The sequence below is a fragment of the Calonectris borealis genome, chromosome 1, assembly GCF_964195595.1.
Source record: "Calonectris borealis chromosome 1, bCalBor7.hap1.2, whole genome shotgun sequence".
NCBI classification, from domain to species: domain Eukaryota; kingdom Metazoa; phylum Chordata; class Aves; order Procellariiformes; family Procellariidae; genus Calonectris; species Calonectris borealis.
The window spans coordinates 191,029,553-191,057,195 of record NC_134312.1 but is presented as its reverse complement, the minus strand read 5'-3'; the positions used below and the strand labels follow the sequence as shown (position 1 = coordinate 191,057,195).

The window sequence follows — 27,643 nt, the reverse complement described above, 5'->3', positions numbered from 1 at the left end:
TCGTTTCGCCCATCTCTCATGTTCTGTTTTGCCAAAGGATGCAGAAAGCAAATGCCTTTGTTGTACCAGCCAAAGTAAACGTACAGGGTGAGCACCTGTAACTCACACGTGGATTTTCGCTTTACTGGGTGTTTGTGATAAGAAGAGCTGGCCACCGTGAGCAAAGTGTCCTTGGGGAACGAGGGACAATATTCAAATAATGTTTCTTGAGGTAGGCATTACAATAAATGCAAGTTTGAGTTTCAACAGTGTTTGAAATGTGGTGGATGAGAGACTGTTTTCATGTGCAGACTGGCTTCTTTTCCATATACAGGACTATATTATTACTTTAAGGTGTGGGAGAGCACAAACAGGAGGAAATAAGCATGTGGTCGTCTTTGTGTGCACTTAAACAGGGAACCACCTCTGAAAGGAGATCCGATTAACTGTTTATATTTGTTTTGAAAGAAGGGGCTGGCTGTACATTTCCATGTACATTGGGGATTTCAGTAACTTCTGGGAAGGAAAGTGTAAAGAGAGGGGTACGTGCCCTGGGCGCTGCCAGGGCTGTGGGAGGGAAAGGTAAACGGGGATGTCGGGGCTAAAATATTCCCGTGACTCTTCTTCCCCAGAATCCCTGAGGCATAGCCTTGAGGCCAAGCGGAGAGGGAGAGGACATGGGGGGAGAGCTCACGGTTGGGATAGCGAGGGGCTACACCATAATGCTGAAGAGTTGAAGTTGCTCATTCCTCCTCCTGTTCTAATAAATACAGTACGGAGAAGGTTGAAAGCAAATTTCTCGTGTTAAATTTTTGCCATTTTGGTCATGACCCCAGACCTCATTATTCCCAAGCTGTCTAAGCGTGAAAGAAAATCAAGTTAATGAATTTTGAATACTGCATCAAATGAACTGGATGCAGTCTAGCATTAATAAGCGTCCTAAATGCTTCTCATCCACGCTGCGGTACCAAGGAGGGATTTTTCTTCTCAGTGGTAGGAACAAGATTTGCGGTACTGAGCCTGATCCGGTGACCCCCTCCCTGCAGTAATGACCAGCATTAGGTGCTTTATTGAATGGTGGAGAGCTCACGGCTTCGCAGATGAGCGAATAGATTCGTCGCAGTAGCTTGCGTCTAGATATTTAGTAGTTAAAGCTGCTTTAAGTCACAGACATGAATTTTGATGTTCTTTCCATGAAGCCTGACAATATGGGACTTGTCCCTCATCTTCTCAATCTTCCTTATCGCTTGGTGACAGTAATTTCCTTTGATGACAGAGTCTGCGCTCTGATTGCCTGTTCTGCGAGAAGCATTGCCTTTATCACTTTTTTTTTTTTTTTAAATATTTCATTTTCAATTGAGTTGAGTGCACTAAACTGTAGAGTCCCAGTACTGTGGAACCCATGATCTGGCTGATGGATAGTCCACTTCTGGCCGATCTGCTTCAATACTGGCCATTACATCCTAAAAATCGGTGTTGGATCAAACCAGTGAGTTCTTGCAGCTCACTATATGGTCTTTCTTAGGTGCCTCACAAAGAGGTAGGTGAAACTAAACCATAGTGGAAGTATCTGCATATAGGTCTGTGTCGTTTAAAATCTTTGTCAGATATAGATTTTAACTTAAAGATCTGTATATATGCAGACAGCCCAGGCCCTTGTGCGCACGCGTACAGATCTTCGGACATCATGCAACTGGTCCTCTCTGCGCCAGCTGGTTTCAGGATCTTGGGAAATTCTTGATTTTTTTTTCTGTGGGTGTTTTAATTTGGTTTGGCTTGGTTTGGTTGGGTTGGGTTTGGTTTGGTTTGGTTTGGTTTGGTTTGGTTTGGTTTGAACTCCTGCTGAGCAATAGCAGATTGGACAAACTGAGCCGGCTTCTGACATTTGTGGAGAGACATTCAGCACGCTCTGCTGTGACCCTTTGTGCAGGTGACAGTGTGCTCTGAAGAGCAGGGCTCGGGCTGCACGGTGAAAGTGCCCCGTGGCTGCAGAGATCTCATTTTAAATGACTGCATTGGAAATACTGAGACAATTTTGCTTTTATATCCCTAGTGAATATTTTTTAAATTGCTGCTCAAGAGAAGTGTCAGAGGACTGATTCATCATTGTAGGCATAGCTAAATGGTAATATATTGAAAGTGTAAGTTAACATTGTGAAGCGTTTTGGCGTTATAAACTGACTTGAGAGCACTTCTCATATGTGCTTGAGAGCACATGCAGAATATTGCTGCTTTTACAGTGCTAAAGATACATGCATTTTATTTTTACTTTTCCTCTTGCTCTTTAGGCTTTGTCCAACAGTGATTCTCCTCCTGGCTGTGAGCTGGAGCCTACAATGAAACACAATTTTGCTTTTGACAACATGGGCTACGAGGAGAGCTTTGAAACTGTGCCCTCTCCATCTTCCCAAGAACACACTGTGGCAGTCAACATTGTGGGAATGACTTGCCAATCTTGTGTGCAGTCGATCGAAGGCCGAATTTCGAAGGTGAAGGGCATTGCGAGTATTAAAGTCTCCCTTGAACAGAACAACGCTGTAATAACGTATCTGCAGTCAGAAATAAGTCCTGAACAGATTTGCCAGGAAATTCAGGATATGGGCTTTGACGCCAACATAGCAGAAGAGAGGTTGACAACAGCGACTGTAAATTTGTCGTGCTTGAGAGAAGCAGTAGTTAAGCTTCGGGTAGAAGGCATGACATGCCAGTCCTGTGTCACTAACATCGAAGGAAAGATTAGGAAACTGCACGGTGTGACGAAAATCAAGGTGTCACTAGGTAACCAGGAAGCAATTGTTGCCTACTATCCTTATATCATTCAGCCTGAGGACCTCAAGAGCCATATCAGTAACCTGGGGTATGAATGCACCATTAAAAGTAAATCAGCCCCTTTGAAGCTTGGTGTCCTTGATCTCGGGCGCCTGCAGAATACAAACCCCAAGGGGACACCGGCAAGTCTCAAGAGTGATGGGATGGATCCAGCAGTCGCCAAGATGAGTGGCACAGCTACGGTGGCTGTACGGATAGAAGGCATGCACTGCAAATCCTGTGTTAGAAACATTGAAGGAAATATATCAGATCTTCCTGGCATACAAAGTATTAAAGTGTCTTTGGAGCATAAACATGCTGTGGTACAGTATAGCCCAAATTTAATTACCCTGTCAGCTTTGCAGCAAGCTATTGAATCCCTTCCACCTGGAAACTTTAAAGTATGTCTCCTTAATGGTTTGGAAGTAAATAAGGGAGCATCTCCATCACCTACTTTGCTATGTGATCTCTTCAGAGAGCCGCTGCAAGACACGACACGCACAGCTGTTATTAGGATTGATGGCATGACCTGCAATTCCTGTGTACAATCCATAGAAGGGACCATATCACAGAGACAAGGAGTGCAATGTATATCAGTTTCTCTAGCTGACAGAACTGGGACCATACATTATGATCCAGCTGTCACTAATGGAGAAGAGTTAAAAATTGCCATAGAAGACATGGGGTTTGATGCTTCTGTGCTGACAGGTAACAGTGTTTTTTCTTCTGTGGGTAGCGTGCCAAGCTGGGCCATGCGACACCTGCATTGAGACTCTCTTCTGGAGAGAAACTCTTAGAACATCATATTGGCATTGTCTTTTCTAAGGGACTGGCCTGGTCTGACCTCACTTGTCAAGGGAGAGCTTATTTCAGTCCTTAATAACTGCACTAGTGGGTGAAAGAGTTGAGTTATATTATGAAGCCAAAAGGTTTGGAAGTTGGTACAAGGTCTTTGTACCTTACCCACTGAAGTAGTTTTCCTCCTATGTCTACATGCTTCTGTAACTAGACCTATCGAACCGAATGTTTTCATTTATGTTCCAAAATTCTAAACCCTGCAAACTTAATGAAATCTCTTTCATTTAAAACCAGTTTTTACATAGCTAAAATCTCTTTTTAGTGTCCTAATCCTTTGACCTTTATTTCTTGAGTATTTTTACTAGCCCTACTTTACTAAGCCTTACTTTAAGCAAGGTAAGTAGCAAGGTGCAGGTACTCTTTGGTAGGAGCAGGTGCTTTTACATCTCAGCTGTAGCACAGTTTGTACATTTTGTACATGTGCTCAATGTTTAAGAAGTTGCTATGGTGCACAATCTCCTCTCTAGCGAATTTCAAATGCGGCAATATTTCTCTGCTTCAGCTCAACAGGTTTGCTTTGAGATGCTGTAGTTTACCTGGAATGAATTAGTTTGATCCCAATAGACCACATCCTATTAACTTTTCTCATGGGTCCAATCCCTTTGAATCTGTGGAACTGCTACAGATGAGGAGGAGCCGTATGTGGTGTTTAATTATGATTTGTTTGGTTTATAATTTGTTGGTAGGAGACCTCCCAATCCATCTGTGAAAAAAGAGGGGAGCCCCTGTGTTTAACGTGTTCAGAAGCAACTCTTGGTCCTTTACACGGACCTCTGCCCAAGGAAGGCAGTTTGTGAATGCAGCTGGAGCTGTTGGGTGTCTGTTCAGTATCTGTTAAAGAACAAAAATGATTGCAACAGGCCTGTATGTGTGGAAGTCTTCTGGGTGCTGCAAATCCTTCCACTACTCATTTTGCAGTACTCGCAGTGTAAATATTGTGCCATAAAGAGAAACTTGTTGAGAAACTTGTCCTTTTCCTTGTTTGAGATGAAGTGCTATGAGTCCTGCATAGATGACAACAAGGACAGAATGGATGTGAGGCTGGACTGCGTTCTCTGTGCTGGATAAGGACCCTCTAGATACCAATATGTTTTTATTGAGTGGAGGTAGCTGTCAGGTCTAGGCGTTGAAATTGGAGGGAGTCATTTGCCGTGTGAAAGTGGAAAACCAGTTCTGTAGACTTAAGTGGTCATGCAAGTGGTACTGGTGAGTGTATATTGTTATACACATAGTAACAATCTATATTATTTCCATGAAGAGACCAAGATTACCATGTCACCTTTCAAACAACTAAGACACTTTGCATGATTGATAAATGTGACCTGCTTGTAGTTTTACATCATCCGGTCGCACTGTAGGTAGTGTTTGTTCAGTTTATTGTGCATTTATTCAAGATACCGCCGCCGGAGAACGGAGGCACCAGCCTGATGCCAGCAATGTTGCCGTGCAGCCTCAAGCTCCAGAGCCTCCTCGCCAAGCCTGTGCCTCAGATGCTCTTCCAGACAGTCCTCACCTTGATGGGCCAAACCAGCCCAGCGGAGTGACAGCTGAAAAGTGTTTTTTACAAATCACAGGCATGACCTGTGCATCCTGTGTGTCTACCATTGAAAGAAATTTGCAGAAAGAAGATGGTAATAAATTTAAGATTCCTATAATGAGTCTATAAGGGTTGGAAAAGGTATTGTATGTGGTTAATGGAAGAGGCTGTGGTACAACATCTTGAGGTTAAATAGACTTAATGCTCTTTCTTAGTGCTAATGTAACTACTTCACTGTTTAACTCTCCTACTGCACTGGTGGACAAACCCGATGGACATACTTGTGTTGTAACAGTAAGTTGTTGTAATGTGATCAAAATTTCAAATAAGGCTCAAGACAAGAACAGAGAAATGGTTCTCATTTAGTTTTCAAGGCCTTATTGCTTTACAGAGCAATCCATCTCTTCCAGAGCTGTTGAGAGCTCTGACACACTTGTGATGTGAAACTTACCCTTCAGGGCACATTTGCACAAGCAGGTACAAACAAATGTGTAGCTCCAGCGCCTGGGTAATTATATTAGTTTAGGCACAGCAAACCTTATTAGGTTAGAAGTCTGCAGATTGGAGCTGCCTTTCCTCTGCCCATATAGAAGATGAACAGATGAGCCTTTGCATTGTCTGCTTTAATTTGTGTAGGCATGTCTTTGGAGGGTTTTGCTTATTGATTCCTGCACCCCCAGTCTCCCAGTGATGGTCTCACTGCCTTGATTTAAAATCCAAGAAAACATTAGCACTTCAGAACAATTTTTTTTCCTGTGATTTTTATGTTCTGCTTTTCAATTCTGAATGTAGATTTCTGTGCTTTTACTTATTTAAAAAAAGAAGAAAAAAAAAACACCAAAGGGAAAAACAAGAAAAGAAAAAGGCCTAGCATTGTGCTGTGGGATTTTTTTAGGGCTTTCCAAACTTAGAGAGTCCAGGGTAGAGCTTGCAGCAACGAGTGCAAAGATTGCTTTTGAACATTCTTTTTGTCTCATTAGATCATAGCAAAACTTACCTTCTTCCCTGTGTAACTCTTGAGGTTCCTCTCATTGCTAAAAGGAACTGCAGTGTGGCTGGATGTCAGTAAAAACTTTGCTGTTGTGACTAGGGAACAACACTAGAAAGAGGCAGAGAGAAATCATTAGGCTTATAACATCTCTGTTGTCACAGCCCACATAATTGACAATCACTTGTAATATTTTATTTTTCTTCCCCTCAAAGGAGCTACATTATCTAATATTTTTTATTATTGCCACTACAGGAATTGTTTCAGTGTTGGTAGCACTGATGGCAGGTAAAGCAGAGATAAAATACAAGCCAGAATTCATACAGCCTCTTGAAATAGCACAGCTGATCCAGAACTTGGGTTTTGAAGCTACCATCATAGAAGATCATGCAGAAACAGAAGGAACTGTGGAGCTTCTTGTAAGTTATGCGTATTTTGGTTTTGGAGAAGTCAGGTCTGGAAGAATAATTTTCTTGCCAATGCTTTTGTTTAAGGAATTGTAGCTTCAGCAGGTCAGTTCTGGCTGGTGACACTATTTTTTCTTAATTGCTGAAAAGACAAAATCAATTTGTCTTAGAAGAACCTGTCTAAAGGCACTGAAATGAAAAGTTGTATGTAGAGAATAGACTTCTTAGCAAGGAGAAATGAAACAGAACTTTTCCGTGAAGGCACTTCAGTCAACAGTACAGACTCTGAGCAACTGAGAATGTATCACCAAATATGTGTTGATAGTGCCTGGGGCTTTGTACAGAGATCTGAGAACTTTGGGTAAAATTAGTAAATTATTTATATGAAGGACAGATTCTTCAAAAGTCTGTTTTTATTCTCTGACATATAACTACTAGAAGACAGATAACAACAGTCTGCAGTTGTGCTAATAGATCAGACAGTGGGAACGTGCCTTATTGAAGCCACAGGAAAATATAAGTAAGTGAGATGAAGTTATACATGCAGAGTTTGACTTTGGCAATGTTAATATAGCTGCTAATAGAACTATATTAGCTCTGCTATTACAGTTAATACAATGGACGAGTGCTGCTATACAAATATATAGCTGTGACTATAACTGCTGGTTGCAGAATTTTATAATAGAATCATAGAATCATTAAGGTTGGAAAAGACCTCTAAGATCATCGAGTCCAACCATCAACCCAACACCACCATGCCCACTAAACCATGTCCCTAAGCGCCTCATCTGCACGTCTTTAAAATTCTTCCAGGGATGGTGACTCAACCACTTCCCTAGGCAGCCTGTTCCAAGGCCTGACCACTCTGTCAGTACAGAAGTTTTTCCTAATGTCCAATCTAAACCTCCCTTGGCGCAAGTTGAGGCCATTTCCTCTCGTCCTATCGCTAGTTACTTGGGAGAAGAGGATAGAAGTGGATAGTTATGTTCTCAGCTTTGTTTCATTTAAGACAGCTCTATAAAATCTTCATGCTGAGGCCTTGGGTCAGTACCAGCAGAGCTTGAATAGCCGTTAGTACCTTTGTGACATGGGGAGGCCTTGTCTCAAATTCATCCACAAAGATTGGGTGAGTGTGGGGGACTTCTAACTGTAACTAGATTTGTCTTTTCTTTAGATTACAGGGATGACTTGTGCTTCTTGTGTTCACAATATTGAATCCAAACTCATGAGAACAAATGGCATATTCTACGCCTCAGTTGCACTTGCTACTTGCAAAGCTCACATCCAGTTTGATCCTGAAATTACTGGACCTCGAGATATTATAAAAATAATTGAGGTAGGCTTTAGAAATTTTTTATGTATGAACAATTATAAGGTGAAGTTAAAAAGGAAATAAAGCAGCTGATGTTTGAGAGGTTTCACTGACTTTTGCAGATGACATGGTAATTGCCATATGTTTTTATGCTCTTCTGGTGAAGCTGCTGTGCTCCACAGTAGTGCATAGTCTCCCAGGTTGTTACTCTAAAAACACACCCTAAAAACTACAAAAAAGAAGCCTTTTTTTTCTGTATTTGGTAAAAGTGTCATATATTCATTTTTTGCAGTTCTGTGTGTAGAATCATGTCTCTGATTTCCAGTCATTTCAGTGAAGTGTTGATACTTCAAAAAAAAATACTACTTTCTCTTGCCAGTGAAAGAATCTGTAAAAGAAGTTTTGCAACAGCTCATGCCACAAGCATTACACATCCCTGTATACACTGGCATTTATTCCCACATCAATTCAGAGAAGAACTTTTTAAACCAAAAGAGCTTGTGATACAGCCACTAAAGGAAAAAAATCCTGGCTTACCAGTAAAGATCATAAAATCTGCTGTTATCATGGCCCAGGTGTGGACAAAAATTTTCCTTCTCTGCCCCACCAGAAGGGAAGAGAACTTACTCCATGAGGCGCACACAGTGAGTAGTCAGGAGGACAGCAGAGACTGTTTGCCTTCCGTGTTCTAGATTATTTACTCAGAAAAAAGCTCCTAGACCGCAGAATTGATGCAGCAGCAGTGATTAACATGTTAACTAGTAGACTCTTCAGGCTGGCAAAGAAGTTCTGTGAAGTGCATCTTGCCACAGGAGCATCTCATGATGCAGATAAGAAGTTGAAATGTATTGTGCTTGCATGTGTGCTTTGGGTTTTTTGTGTTTTTTTGTGGGGGTGGTAGTTCTACTGCAGTAACTCACTGAAACGTCAGTCAAAACTGGCTTTTTGCATATTTTTTTTTCTGGGATGCTTTGCCCTGCAATTTGTTGTTTTACAGGTTTACACTGATTCTAGCCACTTTGATTTTCAATTTCAGGTGTATCTACTCAACTGTAGTGTTAAGGAGATGTTTGCAAGGTTGACTAGCCCAGTGGCTTGTACATTTTTACCTTCCTTTGTAGTATTTCCCATCTTTCATACTTGTTCCAGTGGAGATGAAAGGGCATAAATTTCCTTTGAGGAGAGCAGAACTCCAGCTGTCAGTGGGATCTTCCTGTGCCTAAGAAACCTGGGGCACTTACTGCATCTATACACTGTGTCCATGTATAGGTAGCAGAAATCCTTTGCAGTCCACATTTTGAAATTACTGTCTGAAATATCCTCTCATGTTGGCAGAATCTAAAAATAAATAAGAAGTTGGCATTTATTAAATATGGAACAGTGTCCTTTTCTGACATTTCTTCTAAAAGTAGTGTCATTTAAATATGTTATAAGTAATACGGTTAGTTTAATCAAAACTAACTCATCTTTCCTCCCCTTTCAATAAAAAGGAAATTGGCTTTCGTGCTTCTGTGGCTAGAAGAGTTCCAAATGCACATAACCTGGATCATAAAAAGGAGATACGGCAGTAAGTATTTCTCTTTCTCTCTCATTAATGAACGTGTATAGATCATCTCTTGTAACTCACCTCCCCCACGCTCCTCCCATTTAATTTAGCTTATCCTTGTGTAAAGCATATTTAATTTTACGATTTGCCATTTGGTTCAAGTACTTTTATTACTTTCATTAGTTTTAGTTTTTAACTGGTAGAAGTCTATACAGTTAAACATGTAGGAGACACTGAAACTGTTCTGAAGTGTTGGATCTTTCCCAAATATCCCAAAGCTGTGTTGAGTACAGTAGTAATACCCCAAGCTCTGCACTGCGAGCACACTGTTTGACCTGGGTACTGCGGGGTATATGACAACCAGGGATTTACAGCTTCTACTTTTCAGGTGGAGGAAATCTTTCTTGTGCAGCCTACTGTTTGGTATCCCTGTCTTAATCCTAATGATTTATATGCTAATACCCGACGGTGCACACCATGGGTCTATGGTGCTGGAACAGAATCTCATTCCTGGACTATCTATTTTAAATCTTCTCTTCTTTGTCCTGTGCACTTTTGTTCAGGTATGTCCACAGTACTTCCTAGGGGTTTGCTTTCTATTCATCTCTCATTTATGTAACCTGATGCGATAAAGACAGGAAACTGGAAAGGTTAGTGAATTAGCCCTGCCCTCTTGTCTGTACACCTACGCAGAATGAAGTGCAGTTTTCTGCAAGTTATCCATTCTGTAATTGCTCACAGCACTTACTCCTGCCAAAGTTCTGTCAGATAGTTTTTCAAGTGGGGAAGGTAGTGTTAAAATGAAGAAATACCTGTTCAGCTGCAAACTAATTGGGTAGCTATAGGTAAATACCTTCAACTTCTGTGCCTTGTTTACTTTGTATTGCTGATAATTAGCTGGCAGAGTTGTTTTGAGAACAAGGAAGGGCAAGTGAGAGGATGACCATGGAGTCAGCCTCTTAGTAGACCGCTCCACTGAAGTTATATTAATATAAAATTTGCATGGGACAGCAATGCCTTCCCTTATCTACTACATGTTTCTAATTCTGCTGTAGGCAGTATTATGTACTCTCTGCTTTCACTGCTGTGATCTTAATAGGAGTCTGTCCATGCTTACACCAACAGTTTCTTGGTGGATGGTATTTTTATGTACAAGCTTACAAATCACTGAAGCACAAGACGGCCAATATGGATGTGCTCATCGTACTGGCCACGACGATTGCTTATGTGTATTCGTGTGTCATCCTGATGGTAGCGATAATTGAAAAGGCAGAGAAAAGCCCTGTCACTTTCTTTGACACTCCTCCGATGCTGTTCGTGTTCATTGCCCTTGGAAGGTGGCTGGAACACATAGCAAAGGTAACTCATCTTCACAATAATTATTGTGTGTTTATGATGAGAGTAGAATAAAACTATTCAGAGGAATTTTGAGTCAGATGTTTCTGATGTAGCCTATATTATACAATGTCATTTAGAGTTCATTGTGTTAAGTAGACATCAGCATTTCTATATCTTAATATATCTTAAACATTTATCTCTGTTTCTTAGAGTAAGACCTCAGAAGCTCTTGCTAAACTTATATCTCTTCAAGCCACAGAAGCCACTGTGGTGACTCTTGGACCTGACCACTCTATCGTCAGGTATATATTTATGAACCAAAACCCTTTCAGGCTGCCTGGGTGCACAGACTAGGCTCGATGCAGTTAATGTGAAAGCGCTATTATTATTATTTTGCAGCTGATGGTGTAAATAATCTGTCTGTTCTACTTGCATCTTTTGCAGGGAGGAGCAGGTAGCTGTTGAACTGGTTCAAAGGGGTGATATTGTAAAGGTTGTTCCTGGTGGAAAGTTCCCAGTGGATGGAAAGGTCATCGAAGGAAGTTCTATGGCAGATGAGTCACTCATTACCGGTAACTTCCCTTACACTTAGGCAAAGAAGTGAAATCTTTTAGAACTCTTTCTTAAAAGAAAAGAGAGCAGACCCAAACCAAAAGCTGCTGTCTGAATAACCTCCCACCTTAATGGATGCTGTGCCTGGTCTTTGTGAGCTTGAATCTAAATCCCACGTCTGCACACACCCTAAAAAGCTGAAGAATTTCCGCTCAGTTTGTCACTTTTACTAACGTACTGATGGGATGGGTAGAGTCTAAAGACTGTTGTCATTATTCCAGAGATCTGGTGGGAGTTTCCCCTGGAATGTATTTGTAGAGTTGGTACCTTCTCAGAAATAACTTCTAAAGGGCGATGGGGAAATATTGCTGAGATGTTGGGGGGTGTATGCATGTGCACTGAACAGGGCTTCTGACAGGGATCTCCCAGTGAGCAAGAAGAGGGAAAGAAAGCCTCACGACTTGATGCTCATTAAGGGTCATGGGGCTTTTTCACAGCTTCTGAAATTTTCATTTCATTTTGTAAATATAGTAAGGATTTACTGCATGGTACAATTCTTATAAATAAGGTAAAGGATATAAAAAATTTACATTGGCATTGGCTTACTTGTTTTAATTAAGTATTTACTTTGCTTGGGGAACAGGGACACCCTTAGTTTAAGAGAACCAGTCATTATCACTAACCCTAAAATTAGAGAAAATAAAGATTTTGTAGAGCTAGTGTTCTTGGAGAGGCAGCATGAGAACAGCAGCTTTGCCACAGAGGCAACTTTTCTAGTCTTTGAAAACTGAGGGTGGTAGAAATAAAGACAGATTGCTCAAACTCCCATGGCTATGCAAAGTATTAATCGGAGAAATTCTTAGCAGTTCCTTCTACAATCAATTTTCTCCTGGCCCTTTTGAGGGATGGCATACTGGAGGGTTAGGACCAAGGAAACAGCGTTTGCTTTGAAACTAAACCTAGAAAAACGTTTATAGAAGTATGACAGCACTTACACATGTTTTCACTAGACAGAGATATACAATATGTGATTTCTTGTTATTATTGCTTAGCATGCTAGTTTTGCCAGTGTACAATGAACTGTGTGCTAATGAACTATGTTCACTATTATTAGGGGTATTGTCTCATTTATTCTTACCTTTTCGTTCTAGGGGAAGCTATGCCAGTCACTAAAAAGCCTGGGAGCACAGTGATTGCTGGTTCTATAAATGCACATGGCTCAGTTCTTGTTAATGCAACTCATGTTGGTAATGATACCACTCTGGCACAAATCGTGAAATTGGTGGAAGAAGCTCAAATGTCAAAGGTAAAAATAATAGAAAAGAAAAACTTATTCACAGATGTTGATTATGTAAGAAAAAGATTCTCTATTTTTATATATTTACTTGTTCAACAAACTATGTGTTTTCCAGACTTCAAAAAAGAATCAGATGAAGAATATTAGATAGTTTAATGAACTCTACATACTTATGTGTTTTGATCATAAACATACAAATACATATTTTTCTTTTTTATAGGCACCCATCCAGCAACTGGCAGATAAGTTTAGTGGATATTTTGTTCCATTTATCATCATCATTTCAACAGTGACATTGATAGTATGGATCACAATTGGTTTTATAAATTTTGATGTTATTCAAAAATATTTTCCTGTAAGTAATTTCATTAAGAGCTGGATTTTGGTGTTAGGATATCTTCCAGTGTAATTAACATACCTTCTGTGTGTAGGATTTGATGTTGCAACCTGGGAAATACTTTTGTACAACGTGGTGTTTTTTACACAGAGCAGATAATTACACTAATTAAAATCTATCTGCAGGTATAAATATACCTTTGCATTTACCCCTTAGTTCTGCATGGGGTTCCTACAAACTGAAATTATTGGCAGTGTTTCTGGTCTAAATATGACCTATAGCTGCATTTCAAGGAGCTGAGCCATTTCTGAAATTTTTTTGGACATCCTTGTTCCTGATGGCAAATAGTGGGTTTGGCTTCAGAAAGAAGATGAGCTTCTGTTATCTTTAGGATGTGTATTTGCTATGCTTGGCAACTGTGGGGACCTGTGTACCTGGAAATAGGGTTATCCTTTGCTAAGCTATAAAGGAGATGCCAGCAAGCTATATTGTCATCCAGGAGCCTGAGAGCAGGGTCAGGCAAATGTGTACTTAAGCCGAAAAAAAGCCAGAAAATACTGCCATAAACAATTCATAACATTGACCTTTCTCTACCATTACAGTAACAATAATAGATTGCTTTCCTATACTGGAGTTTTCCAGGTAAATGTGTTTTTTGAAATGGCTATGATTGATTGTACATCTATGTTATCTTCTATCAGCAATCATACATCTCTCTCTTTTTTTTTCCCCCCTCTCTTCCCTCTTCTTGCAGAATCAGAACAAACACGTTTCAAAAGCTGAACTAATACTGAGGTTTGCATTTCAAACCTCAATCACTGTGCTGAGCATTGCATGCCCCTGTTCTTTAGGCTTGGCTACCCCCACAGCTGTGATGGTGGGCACAGGAGTTGCTGCGCAGAATGGTATTCTCATCAAAGGCGGAAAACCCCTGGAGATGGCACACAAGGTTAATAGTTCATTCTGTGCTTTTGTAGCTTACCCAGCTGTTGCTACATGAAATATAATTTCCCAGGAAATCCTGCTGGTCCAGAGAAAGACTGCAGAATGTTGTTTGTTATTTTTTCTATTGGTTGCTGCTCGTTAAGGTAAAGAAGACAGATCTGACCTTCTTTCTTCAAAGGAGTCACAGCAAAGTGTTGAGAGCCAACAGTTTCTGCAATCTTATGTCAGTGAGGCTGCTGATCTTCTGCATGACCTCAGAGATTTCTGACTTTTGCACTCTCTTTACCTCTTCTGCAAAAGAGCCCAATAACCCAGTGTTTTCCTTCTTTCCTCAGAGGGCTGTTGTGAAATGCATATTGTTCATGATCAGTAGTTTAAAATGTAGGATGTAAGAGAAAAGCAGAATGATTTGAAGTTCTTTTAGTGTATAGAAATAAGATGGGAGGGAGGCAGAAAAAGCCCTTCAAAGACAGAAAACTGATGAAAAGAGGAAGAGATTGAAGGAGGAGCAGCAGTCCGCAACCAGTGAAAAGAACATGCGTTTAAACCATGCTATGGTAGACTGGATTAGACATAGGCAGAACATTTTAAGTGAAAAGGATGGTAAGAATAAGTTAATCAGACTGATAATTCTTGTTCTTACTGGACTTTTAAAGCATAGACCAGAAGTTTTTCCAAGGCTCTGCAAAAACCCATAAAATGACTGCTAATTAGTGTCAGGACTTTTTACCTTTTGAAGCTAAGTGAGGCTAGGGTATGGGCTTGGAAGATAAGGTGACCTGTTGGATTCTGCAAGGTTGGTGGGTTGGAATAGCTGGGAATGGAAATAGTGTCTACTAAAAAACTTGAGTTTTTTAGTTCATGTGTTTCTCTGTGCCGTGTTTATTTTCAGGATTAAAACTGACTTTAGCTTTGGGTTTCAGTGTATGTGGGGCTGTGTTTTTTGGTTCATTCCATAGACCAATTGGGCTGGCTAACACGTGATTGCTGAATTTGGTGAATAGCATGAGGTTGGGTTTGGTTAGGTTGTTGTTTCTGGAACCTGTTGCAGCTTCTTGCACTCTTACCACCTGCTCTTATCACCAGATAACTTCCTGAGTCCTCTTTCCTCAGTACTATTGTTAATTGTTTCGAAGAGCATTCGTAAAAGCCCTTATCATATACCCTGTGGTAAAAGTGATTAAGGTGCCATTACATGAATCCTGCATGTGAATACATACATGCACACGCAAAGGACAGTACAAGTCCTGCAATGACCGTGTTGTCTGAGATCCTGATATAGATACAGGATAATGTTGTAGCTTCAGTGAAATCACTGTGTGGGGAATGAATAAGAAAGCATAAGGAGACCTATTGTACAGACAGTTCAAGGTACATACAGGAATCCCTACTTTTGTAGGTTTATTCTCTCTTGGTGTGGATATAGTCAACTGATTATTAAGGTCTTGCCTGTATTTATGTGTTTAAAGCATATGAGCAGTCCTGTGCTCGCAGGGCTTAGGCAGCAACTCTGGTTTATTTCTTACAGATCAAGACTGTGATGTTTGATAAAACTGGGACCATCACCTGTGGAGTTCCTAAAGTCATGAGGGTGCTTTTGCTGGGAGACACGGATGTGCTCTCTCTGAAGAAGGTACTGGCAGTGGTTGGCACTGCAGAAGCCAGCAGCGAGCATCCTTTAGGAGTGGCAGTCACTAAATACTGCAAAGAGGTACTTAGCCTTCCTATTTCACCTAAGGCCTGAAGGGATCTGTGCAAATGCAGCAATGTTGTATAGAATGAGCAAGTGCCAAAGGGACAGGCCTGCCTAAAAAGTAACAGGCTGGAAAGCTGGCAGACTTTATGATTGTGCATCTTAATCTGGACAATACCAAAAGGCATATTCTAAGCTTTTCTTTTCTGGTAATGCTGTGGAGTTCTCAAGCAAGATCTTACAAAGTTTTTCCTGAACTAGTGGGAAAATAAGGGTTGTGGAATATGTGCAGGAGGAATACTTATGCTTAAAATAGCATTGTGAAGCAAATATGTGTGGTGACATTTCATATGTTACCTGACTGTAGTCACTTCTATTAGTCACTTGCTTATCTGAACAGGTTAGGCAAAAAGCTTTAAAACCTGAATACTAAACTGTGATATATGTGAATTTCACAAATGAATTAATAGATTACACAAATCTTTGCAATTTTTGCAAATCCTCAGAGTTCATTTATATATTGCATGTGTTCCTCAAATGTTTCAGGAAGAATGAAAGCACAAATAGTAACCAAAATAGGAAGCCTGGTTTAAATAAATAATTTCTTTCTGCTAAGACAAGTCACTAATTGATTTATGGAAAAATTCATTGGCAAGAATATATCAAACTTATTAGTGATAGATCTTTCAGTGGAAAAATTTGGAAGTTAACGTATAAATTTAGAAGGAAAAAGAGAGTATGGGTAATGATTCAGTTGCCTCTCTCGTATTTTACATTTTCTGTTTTCAAATTTATCTTAGTTCCCCAACACTTCTGTAGTCATCCCATGCACCAGTTATTACTGGATCATGGCTTATATGAATTGCAATGCTATACTGTTTGCTAATATTCTTACCACCTGCCTTATCATCCCTGTGTTGTAAGAAGGTCACTGAAAGGTACATGTAATTCCAACCTCCAAAGACAACCGAGAGTAACTTGTTTATAAATGCATATTTTCTCCATTCTTTTTGTAACTTATAGAGTCCTGGTAATCCCTTTTCTCATCTTGAAGGTACTCATTGGCTTCTCTCTCTAACTCAACAGAAAGACCCAGTTTCCTTATCATCTAGCCAGATCACTCCAGGAATCGGATATAGTTTTTCACTGTACTTTTACATAAATATAAAAGGCCTGATCCCCCATAGGCAGTTGTCTGTGAGGTTAATTAGAAGTTGCATCTTTTCAGAAGCTGTAGGGCTTATTGTTGTAGTATTTCTCTTTAGTTCCTAGTCTTGGCTGAGGTCATGAACCACCAGTGTAACTGCTTCATCCTTGAACTACCAGGAAAAGCTGTCCTCTATGGTTTGCTGCTGCTAGGGCTGAGACCCGGATGTGATCTGTATGGCCGCCCCTTTCTAGAAGTCTAAACCACAGCACGTCCAGAACATCCTTATTTTTAGTTCTGCGCTATTGATACTCCATGCTGCTTTTCCGTCAGTCAGTCATTGTCAAAAGGAGGAATGAAACCTCTTTTCGGCAGGAGTTATCTAATATTTGTACCCCATGTGGGCAGCACAGACTGATGATGAACTCTGGTTATGTCCGCAGGAGCTTGGCACTCAGAGCCTGGGATACTGCACTGACTTCCAGGCAGTCCCGGGCTGTGGCATCAGCTGCAAAGTCGGAGGTGTTGAGGCTGTCCTGGGCATGGCCGAGGAGGGTCTTGATAAGCTGGATACTAACAGCAGCAGGGACAGCAGTGCTCCTCTGGGAGATAAGACGCTGATCATGCTCTCTGGATCACATGGTATGTCTGCCCCCAAAGTGACCACCAGTCGCAATGAGAGGGATAATGAATCAACAGTGCCGACCACTGTAAAACAATCCTATTGGACTAGGAACAACAGAAAGGTGGATTTATGGCAGAAGGAGGCAAAGAACATGAGGGACAAAAATGCACCTTAACAAAAATTGAAGCTTTCTCTTTCCCCTATTCTCAATCCCTCTGCAATTCAGAAACCTAAATAAGAATTTAGATGCTACAGTGATGGGTACTCAAAAAGTCCATACAATACATCGGCAATAAGGCATACCCAGCAATGACCTTTTTGGATAGAAGAATGGTCCAGCAGAGAGCAAAGTTTGCCAGTTAGCATTATCTTCCCATTTAGAGCAGTTACCTTTAATATATGTTATCTTACTGCTACTTTTTATATTCTACCCTTTAGTTCCATATTAACTTGGACCTTTTGTTTTCCGTTCATATATCTCTCAAGGCACTTTTAAAAAAAATCTATTCAGCAGATGCACAATAAAGCGTGTTATATCTGCAAACTAAGTTTCAGTGCCTGATGTTTTTGGTTAGGCCAATACATTTGTTTTTGTTTCAGGCTCTGTGGAAGCCACTTTGCTCTTTTGTAGTGTAGGAGAGAAAGAAAAAGTATTTAAAGCCTTCCTTAAGAAGCTCATCAGTTCTCTTCAGAAGACTGTGGCTCTCCTGACCTTTTTGAGAAAGCTATTAGAAGAATTAAATAAGAACTTTAATCATCAGAACTGTGCCATTTGTGAATGGTGTTAATGTAATATTTTCTCACCTGCTTCATATGGCTCTTGTGAAGTCAGACTGAATTCATAATGAGGTGCTCTACATACTGTTTCATTGTTTGTTAGAACAAAACTACTTTTTTCTTACCAGAAATAACCTTTATATTTGAAAGAAGTCATTAGTTGTGAGAACAAAGCAGCATGGCATTTATGAAATGCGCATACTGCACGTATTCAGAAAAACAATGCCAACTAGCAAAGGCAAATACAGGCAAATACTTCCATTAAGTTCATGATGCACTTCTGTGTATAAACAGGCACAGATTGAGTCTTGAAGGAGAATCTTGAAGGTGAAAAGTTTTATGAGGCTGTCTTCAGGTAGTGCTTATGCATTTGTGTTTGGCCGTGACAGCAGCACTTCAACAAGACTAATTCTGCTTGTGTCTTGGGTGTGACCATTTCCAGTCCAGAACACAAAAAAAAAATTAGGAAAACCTCTTCAGAATATCTTTCTGAAGATAATGCAACCTGACATTGTCATCCTCAAACATCTCTGGCTTGTGTTCACTATTTTTGAGTTGCTCCTTTTTCTTTTTGTCTGTGCACAAAGGTCCATCAGCTTCTCATACATACTCGGTGTTGATTGGAAATCGTGAGTGGATGCGACGCAATGGCTTGCATATTGCAAATGACGTAAATGATGCGATGACAGACCATGAAACGAAAGGACAAACTGCCATACTAGTGGCTATAGATGGTAACTGCTGTTCTTTGGAGTGACTTAGTAAATATCAATTGATCCTACCATGGAATGGATAAAAACAAACTCTGGAACAATTGATCAGTGGCTTAGTGTCAAGAAACGACTAATCTTTTAGTGCAGAACTGCTTGTGAACTGTAAAGTATCAAAGTTCTTAAAAAAAGCTTTCACCTCAGAACAGTGTTTATAAGATTTTTTTGGGTAGTTTTTAATTTAAGTATTAATTTCTGAACCTCCTGTTGTCTAGGACTGTTGTTCAGAAAAGCAGTGCCAGTGCAGTGCCATGTCCCATTCTGACTCTACATCACTTAAGGATCACACGCCAACATATCGCATCACTGATTTCAAAACATATCGTGAATAAACATGATGATTCATTAGATTATTCAAGTATAACAGATTAGACTAAATGAGTTTTGCCATTTGCCAGGGGTTCTGTTCTGTATCATGCAGAAAGAGATCCCAGACAATACCTTCATATGAGAAACTGCTATAACCGTGATAGACTGCCAGTGCATCTGTGATCTTGAAACGGGGCCTCTGATTCAATTACTGAATAAATATTATTGGTGTTCCTCCAGAGCAATTTTTGAGAGGCATTTGCATGTCTCAGCCTGGGCTCCATCAGCAGTCCAGCAAAATCAAGTGCTCTTAACATGGAAATAAGGGCTCTGATGGCGTTCAGCTGGTGTTCCTATTGCTGCTAGTGATAGCAAATAGAGATACAGGGGTGCAAAACCTACCTAAGTCCTCACTTTTGAAAGGTAACATGCAATGATAAACCAATGTGAGATTTTTCTAAGTCACGAAGAAAACATGGATGCATCTTTGTGTCAATGTGTTGGAAGGTAGGTGCAACACTTCTGTATGAAAGTAATTAATTATAATAGAGATCCAACCCAGAAAGATTAGGGGACATAAAAGCAGATACTCTATATGCTTCCTCTGGGAGGAATGGCTTCAACATCTGACCTGAGCACAAATACCAAAACTTTCTCTGGCCCACTATCGTATTTGTCCATACCATACAACCTAGAAGTCAGGCATATTTAAAAGCTACCCTCCTTTTCTCCCTTTCCTCTTGGTCCCTAAATATCAAAGGTGTTTGTTGTTCGATTTGAAACAGATAAATGAGAAAAGCGTGTGTGTATGTAAGAAAGAGACCATAACTTAGAAAACTGTAGACAGTTTTTCAGGCTTATGAGTTTCAATTTTGCCCAGAATGTGTTATTTCACAAGCCGCCATGGTGTGACGGAGAGGGAGTCCTGTTCTCTTGCTGCCACTTTGCCTCCCACAGCTCTCTCTAACAGAGGACATTTCTTTGTGCAGGCGTGTTGTGTGGAATGATCGCAGTAGCAGACACTGTCAAGCAGGAGGCAGCCCTTGCTGTGCACACGCTGAAAAACATGGGAATAGATGTGGTGCTGATAACGGGGGACAACAGAAAAACTGCAAAAGCCATTGCTACTCAGGTATCTGCTTCATTGTATTTCAAAAACATACATGATGAGGTTCTAAAACTCTGCTTACCCCAGTGAATTTGGAGCACGAACTCAGAGTTTCCCTGGATACATTAAATGAAGACTAACTTTTCTTGAATTGGGCTGAAAATCAGGTCAGGTACAATGGCATAGTAAAGACCAGTGGCTGCATTAAGATCCCACTGAAGACAAGCAGTGAGTACTTCTCCAGAGGTACAGAGTTTCTTGCAGTAATTAGTCCATTGCTGAACTGAAGCCTCCTGCTTCCCTTCACTGAAGGGCAGTTGTGTTTGGTTAGTGATGAAGGAAAGTTCCTTTAAGGTCCAGTCCTGTTCCCAATAAGGGAAGTGGGGATTTGTCATTATCTTTAAAGGTAACATAGTAATAACAATAAGAATTATTGTTAAGAAGCATAGCAGTCTAAAAGTGATTTGGTTTATATGAGATTTCCTTGATCTCAAACTATAAATGTTGCTCCAAAGGCAAAGCCAAATTCTCACTCTACCTTGCTACATTTCCACTCTCTCCATCTTCATTTCCCTCTTTCCCTTTGCATTGGTCTACTACTAATCTACCATGTGCCACCTTGCTTTCCTAAGGTATCCCACCACACAGCTAACTCAGCCAGCACTGTGGTATGCATGTTCTCGTATGTTGTGACATCTGTTTTGTTTCTCAGTGTGATGCTTTAATCCTTCTCCTATTTTGATTCACGCTTTCGCCTTTGTGTTCAACTGTGGTAAAGCACTTTCCCACCCCACCTTTCTTTGTTAAGAGAAGAAGTCTTTCAGAAACAAGCTTCAATTTATGGTTCCAGGCACTCAAGTGAAGTTTTCAAACAAGCTTAGTCTGTCCCAACCTACATTTTCATGGAATTTTTGGCACTTACTCCCTTTCCAATGGGAAAATGGTAAGCCAGTCCTAAAAACTTTTTAAAATGTTACTTTTTTTTTAAAAGGTTAAAAGAGAGCTTCTACCTTGTATAGTGAAAAGCTGATCTCTGCCTGGTGAGGCAGCCAACCAGGGGCATTATCCCAGCCCTCTTTAGTACACCCACCTGCTTTTCAACTACAGCGCTAAAGGCATTGGTAGCAATTCCATATTAGTTGAGATGCGGATGGGTACAAGCGTTTAGCCAGCCATCTGCTTTATTTTCCTAGTTTCCCTGAGACTTGCACATACTTGGCGTTTCTGTGTTTCCCCTAGTATAACTGCCTGATCATACATGGTTCCTGTGTTGCATTTCACTGAAACCTTTATTGATGCATCAAGCAGCATGAAAACTGGCTCTTTTACCCATCAAACCTTTATTGCCAGGCCAGTAGAACTTCAGAAGCCCTGCAGGGCGTGACACTAAGGGCAGAGCATGGTTTGCCAGCATCTCTGCAGTAAAGATGGAGGGGGCTGTATCAGTCCCATTCTTATGCCAAAGGCATGTTGCTCTTCAGCCTTTCTGTGTAGCTTGCAAGTGTTGCCTATACCTGAATCAGTTTGGTTATCTTCCTTTGTTTCCCCTTCACCCATAACACAAATGGCTCTTCCTTTTAGCATGAAGCATATCATCAACAGGGTATGTTTCTTTCTTTGTACGTAGGTTGGGATCAAAAAAGTCTTTGCTGAGGTTCTTCCTTCTCACAAGGTTGCAAAGGTCCAGGAGCTCCAAAATGGGAAGAGGAAGGTTGCGATGGTTGGTGATGGAGTCAATGATTCCCCTGCACTAGCCAGAGCCGACGTTGGAATTGCAATTGGAACGGGCACCGATGTTGCCATTGAAGCAGCAGATGTTGTTCTTATCCGAGTGAGCACTACAGTTTTGACATGTCCTCTTTTATCACTGACACTCCTCTTTTTGGTTTGGTATTCTGAAGACTGCACGGGGAAACTTTCAATGCTCTTCTGTCTTGCAGAATGACTTGCTGGATGTAGTTGCCAGTATTCACTTATCAAAGAGAACAGTTCGAAGAATACGAATAAATCTGATTCTTGCCTTAATTTATAATCTGCTTGGAATACCCATAGCAGCAGGTATGTGACTGCCAGAGCTCAGCTTGTTGAAGACAGCAGCACAGTTGAGCTTTGTGGTGTCTCTCCCAGGATTTCCTGCTCAAGGAACCAAAGAGAGGTTCCTAGAGTATTTAAAACTCAGCAGAAGGAGGATAAAATAAATAGTTCTTTTTGAACAGCTAAAAGAACTAATACAGTTCTTTTTTTTTTCATGTTGTAGAAAAAAATCTTTATTTCCCAAATTTTAAACTCTTAAGAATAAATTCTTATATGATGAAATTAAAACCATGCTCCTATTTCACATAGCAGTACTTGGGGATTAGTTTCTGTATATTCAAACCCAGCTCTAATCAGAGATACCATCCCATTGCTGGGTGCTCCCTCTTTTATTCACCCCACGTCACACGTTTTCTCTCCTACTACTTGTATTCTCTCTGCTTCTGTCAGATACCTTCTCATGCTCCAAATTCCTCCTTAAAGCTTACTTCAAGCATTCCTCTTTTTCTTTATGAATAACTTCTCCCTCCTTTGCCTGGACTATTGCCTGGTCTTTCTGTTGCTTTTGCTTTGTTTCATATGTGCAGAATAGCTGGAAGGGACAGCTTACCTTGTGGCCGCAGTCTTGTAGCTGAATTGGTGCAAAGGTCATCCCTTGCAATGGAAGGGACATATTTAAAAATAAGTGAGTAAATATATATCAATCTAGTTGTGTTTATGGAGGTCTCAGCAAGTCATGTTGTAGAACTGCTGATCTGTTCTATGATATGCAAGGACAGAAACGTCCATTGGGACAGGCGGTTCTGGCTGATGTCCGTATGTTTTTTTGCTAGGTGTGTTCATGCCTGTTGGCCTCGTGCTTCAGCCTTGGATGGGATCAGCTGCAATGGCAGCTTCTTCTGTGTCTGTCGTGCTGTCTTCCCTGCAGCTGAAATGGCAAGTTGTCTCATACTAATCAATTGGGGAACCGTAGGCAGCACTGCTGCTGGGACCCAAGTGAGATGTTACTTTGGGGTTTGCATACCTAGAAGTACCTGACAGTCCTTTAGCTTGGGGTTGTTCTGTCTAATCTTTGGCTCCAAAAGAGACAGATGTCACTATTATGAACACACCTGGACTAAGATTGTACTGAGCATTTTTTAACTAGCAACTAAAAGTGTGACTAGATGCCACCAGGGCGCCTGTGTTGGAGATCTAGTTCAACACCAAGCGAGGTAATGATCAGCACTGGTTTTGCTGTGAGTATCAAGTGAACAAATCATTCAAAAGACAGTTATCCATAATGTAGCAGTAGATATTTTTTAAAAGATTTGTATACCTGTTTTTATTTTTTTGTTTATTTAATTTAGCCAGAGAGAAACAGAGAAGCAGTGTATTTATTCTTTTGCACCCTGCTACAGATAAAGTATCTTACTCTATTTTTTTTGGAAGCAAACCAATTTCTGAACTATAATAAGATTTTTCAAATTCTATTAATTTTTTTATGCTACATTTTTTGGGTGCCCTTTTTGGGTGCAGTTACAGTGGACCAGTTTTTAATAACATTGTGAGCAAACATCTTTCAAAAATAAGACTTTTTACAGTGTCTGAAATTAGTCCAAACCTTCAAATATTTCTACTGTAGCTGGGGTCTTCTGTAGTGTATAGTATAGTATAGTATAGCATAAACTAATATAGGAAATCTGTTGCTGCACCGTGATTCTGATGCTGCAAATGCTCAATGAGACTACAATCTAGAATAAAAACTACATACATGCTCATGTCTGATTGCAGAATCAGCCCTACCACTACAGAATTTTCATCCTAAAAACTTTCTGTGTCTAGTTATCCAAAGGATGAGAAATTTCTATTAAGGGATTCCTTTATTCTCTAGTTCTTTTTATCTTGTGCTGATTACATTAAGTATCGGACACCATTGTGGTTAGATATTGAGAACCCCCCAAAACATATTTGGCTTCAGACTTATGGAAGCTGTATTACAGTATACTCTGTAGGACAATAATCTTTCTTGAAGCTTCACATCAGCTGAACAGAACTTCAGATTCCAGAGAACATGATCATACATATATGTGAAGAAGACCATGTATATTTGCCATTGCTGGGCTTTTTTTGACCTAGAATACATTGAATCAGAAAGTGATTTTTGGGTCATCAAGTCCATTCCCCTGCAATTGTCTACTGTGAACCCTTTCATAATTCAGCAAACTCGTAATTTTTCTTAAAGAACCTCACTTTGAAAGTCCCTCTCTTTTACTATTGAAATGTCTTAATGCTGTGTGACTAGTACTCTTAGCCATTAACATTATGTCTGAAGTGCAGGTAACATTTAGGTTGTCAGAAGTTTCTGATTTGTTTTAATGCCAAAGACGCTTCTACACATTGACCTCTTGGTACTAAACATCTTTTCTCTTTCTCTTCTTAGTTATAAGAAACCAGACACAGAAAGTTATGAAGCACAAGCTCAAGGCCGCATGAAGCCACTTACCCCTTCCCAGATCAGTGTTCATATTGGAATGGATGATAGGAGGAGGGATTCATCCAGACTGGCTCCTTGGGATCAGATTAGCCAAGTGTCTCTTTCTTCCTTGACTTCAGACAAGCTGCCGAGACGTAATGGTTTTGTTGAGGAGGAAGGGGACAAGTGGTCATTGCTCATGAATGGAGGAGATGAAGAACAGTACATCTGAAGCACTGTATTCTTAGTCCAGGAGGAAGCGTTCCTCCTACCCAGAGCTGGGAGGGACTGACTTATGTCATCAAGAGCGTCAAGGTTGTGAGTGAAGTCATTCCTTCAGCTCAGAAAACAATTGCAACTTAGCTCAATGTTGGGTTGTATGGATTGTGGATTTTTTTCAGGTCATCAGTTATTTCTAGTCACGGAAAGAATCTGTGGCTCTATAATGAACTGGCTCCTTTGCACACAGAAATTAGTGACATAATGTAAAATTGTAATTTTCAGAGTCTAAAAGAGTTTCTCCCTTTTAGACTGTTTGCTTGGCACCAAATTTCATACTTTCCTCTCTTTCTAACTTTATTCTTTCAAGAGCACGTGAAGCAAAAGTATTTTCAGAGCTGCCAAATCTTAATTTCTGTGTCCAAGTGAAAATAGCCACGGCATAAGGAGCTCTGTGGTTGGAAATTGTATTTTTACACATAATCCTAATTAGTCACGTCACTGTGAGAGCACTTTTTATTTAGGATTCACGTGTGTCTTCTTGGACCAAAAATGCTTTGGTGTTTCACTGACTATAGCTCTCTGAAAGGTCTCTTTCAAAGATTTTCACTTGCTTTCAGGTATCGCATCCTTTTGATGCACGTTTCCATTGCTAAACTTGTTCTGTCATTCTCACTGCTCTCCTAGATTTTCTCTTTTGTTCCATATGGGCTCTTTTTTTCCCCTTTCTTTGCACGAGATGTCTTCTGTGAGTTATTATTATGTTTACAGATATTCCTGTTTGGGACCAACTCCTTTAAGTCACCAGGAACTTTTCTGTTCCTATTGAAGTCCACAAAGGCAGAGCAATTCCTGGTCCAAGTTAGCATACCATTTTCCTGTGGATACCTTGTGGGACCCCGTGAAGCTCCTGACAATTGGGCAGTTGTCTGTCTCTTATGCCAGTGTGAGCGAAGGTGGTATTTACCATCGTGTGACTGAAAGCAGAACTAGCACTGGTTCATGCTGGTGACTCCAGCATAGCTGAATGGAGTGAGTTTATTGCATAAGTTAACCCCAGCTTGCTTGTTGCTTAAAATGGAGCCAAAAGTTTAAATGGTAAAGGTGGAAAAATGACCTTAAAATGTGGGGCTTCTATTTGCTATCATATAAATAACGTTTTCTGATGACAAAAGGACTTGAACTAAGAAGATTTGTAATAGCTTGAATTTTAATGCAAATTTGTATTCATGTTTTGAATTGGTTTTAATTTTCCTCTTTGCTCTAGTTCCATGAGAAATCAAGGTGCTGAACAACCCTTTTTTCACTTTAACGTCTTTACCAAAGCTTGCAGTAACTTTATCACTGTGAATGTCAAATTCATCCCTTAACAGTTGGGACAGTAGGAATCAACAGCTTTGGTGCACTGAATCCAGTCCCGGGGTGCTGCATTGCTCAACTGTGGGGCTCTGAAGCAAGCAGTCCGGAGTTTTATAGTCTAATCTAAAAAGTGAAAGATCGAGAATTACTGTGCTAAGCAATGTGAAAGAACCACTTAATTTCACTGACTTAAATACAGAACCGTTTCCAACATGGGTCCAAATCCTGCTCCTCCTAATGTAAAAATGAAAAACAAGTCAGAGAGGAAAAGAACAAATCAGTTTTAAAACTGTAAAATCTCTTTACATGTGTAGAGATCACTTTCACAGCACACACACTTTTCAAACATGCCGTAGGTTCCTATACATGTCCCTGTGGGGAAGATGGTCTACTGTTTCACTGTTTTATGTTTTCTTACGAGTGCTTACAGTAAAAATATTGTGTATTTTTAAAACAAACAAACAAACAAACAAATAACTTTGTGTCTTTGTTTTTCTTTTTTTTTGGAAGGGTACAGCAAAAAAAAAAGAGCAGAAGCAGTGATCGTTGAATTGCAGGATACATATGCACAAGAGAGATATTTGTGACTGCTTTATGATCTATTTCAGGCAGGATATATAGCAGGGAAAAAAGGACCAGTTTTGTATTGTATGTTGAGGCAGGTGAGGTTGCAAGCATGTTGAAGGGTGGAATTAGGGTTCAAAATCATCTTGAGAAATTGAGCAGAACTGACAAACTTTGCAGACAGGAAAGAGAGGAATTAAAGGTCAGCTTGGCAGAAAAAGGTCAGGTCGTTGGCTGGCATTCATTTTGAGACCCATTCTAACAACATCGTGATGCTGCAAAATGAACAGAAACATTGAGACGTATAAGGACTGTATCATCCGTATGACATAAAATACCTCTTTCTGTTCATCTCTGGAGATGCATCAGCTGAAGTATCAGGTCTAGTTTCATATGTCATACTTGTTAGGAAAAACCGGAGACAGTTCAGAGAAAAGCAACGAGATTTAACAAAAATCTAGAAAACATGAGAACATAAGTACATGAGAATGAGAAATATAAGAAGAAGATCGAAGGAGTTTGAGTAGGTTTGTCTACAGAATACTCAAAGGAAATGCAAGTCTCCAAACACAAAGAGAACAATTTATTCCTTTCATCTTTTCAGTGTCTTTAATGTTCATGTTGGCTAGAACAAGAAATAATAGGCTTATTGAATCAAAGAAGATTTAGATTAGTCACT

General features: G+C 40.2%; 1 protein-coding gene across 1 annotated transcript in view; it reads left to right on the top strand.

Moving 5' to 3' along the window:
- The window catches only part of ATP7B (ATPase copper transporting beta), a 46,891-nt gene extending 20,014 nt beyond the window's left edge, over positions 1–26,877 (top strand). The window contains exons 3-22 of the mRNA XM_075139692.1: positions 2,268–3,495; positions 5,040–5,276; positions 6,426–6,589; positions 7,752–7,913; positions 9,380–9,456; positions 9,824–9,998; positions 10,561–10,794; positions 10,984–11,075; positions 11,218–11,345; positions 12,477–12,631; positions 12,843–12,977; positions 13,714–13,908; positions 15,433–15,615; positions 17,188–17,386; positions 18,734–18,880; positions 20,215–20,357; positions 21,961–22,164; positions 22,274–22,391; positions 23,201–23,303; positions 24,790–26,877. Of these exons, the coding sequence (XP_074995793.1) occupies positions 2,268–3,495; positions 5,040–5,276; positions 6,426–6,589; positions 7,752–7,913; positions 9,380–9,456; positions 9,824–9,998; positions 10,561–10,794; positions 10,984–11,075; positions 11,218–11,345; positions 12,477–12,631; positions 12,843–12,977; positions 13,714–13,908; positions 15,433–15,615; positions 17,188–17,386; positions 18,734–18,880; positions 20,215–20,357; positions 21,961–22,164; positions 22,274–22,391; positions 23,201–23,303; positions 24,790–25,054 (4,344 nt within the window). The 3' untranslated portion in view covers positions 25,055–26,877. The remainder of the gene's footprint in view (positions 1–2,267; positions 3,496–5,039; positions 5,277–6,425; positions 6,590–7,751; positions 7,914–9,379; positions 9,457–9,823; positions 9,999–10,560; positions 10,795–10,983; positions 11,076–11,217; positions 11,346–12,476; positions 12,632–12,842; positions 12,978–13,713; positions 13,909–15,432; positions 15,616–17,187; positions 17,387–18,733; positions 18,881–20,214; positions 20,358–21,960; positions 22,165–22,273; positions 22,392–23,200; positions 23,304–24,789) is intronic.
- The last annotated feature ends 766 nt before the right edge of the window (positions 26,878–27,643 follow it).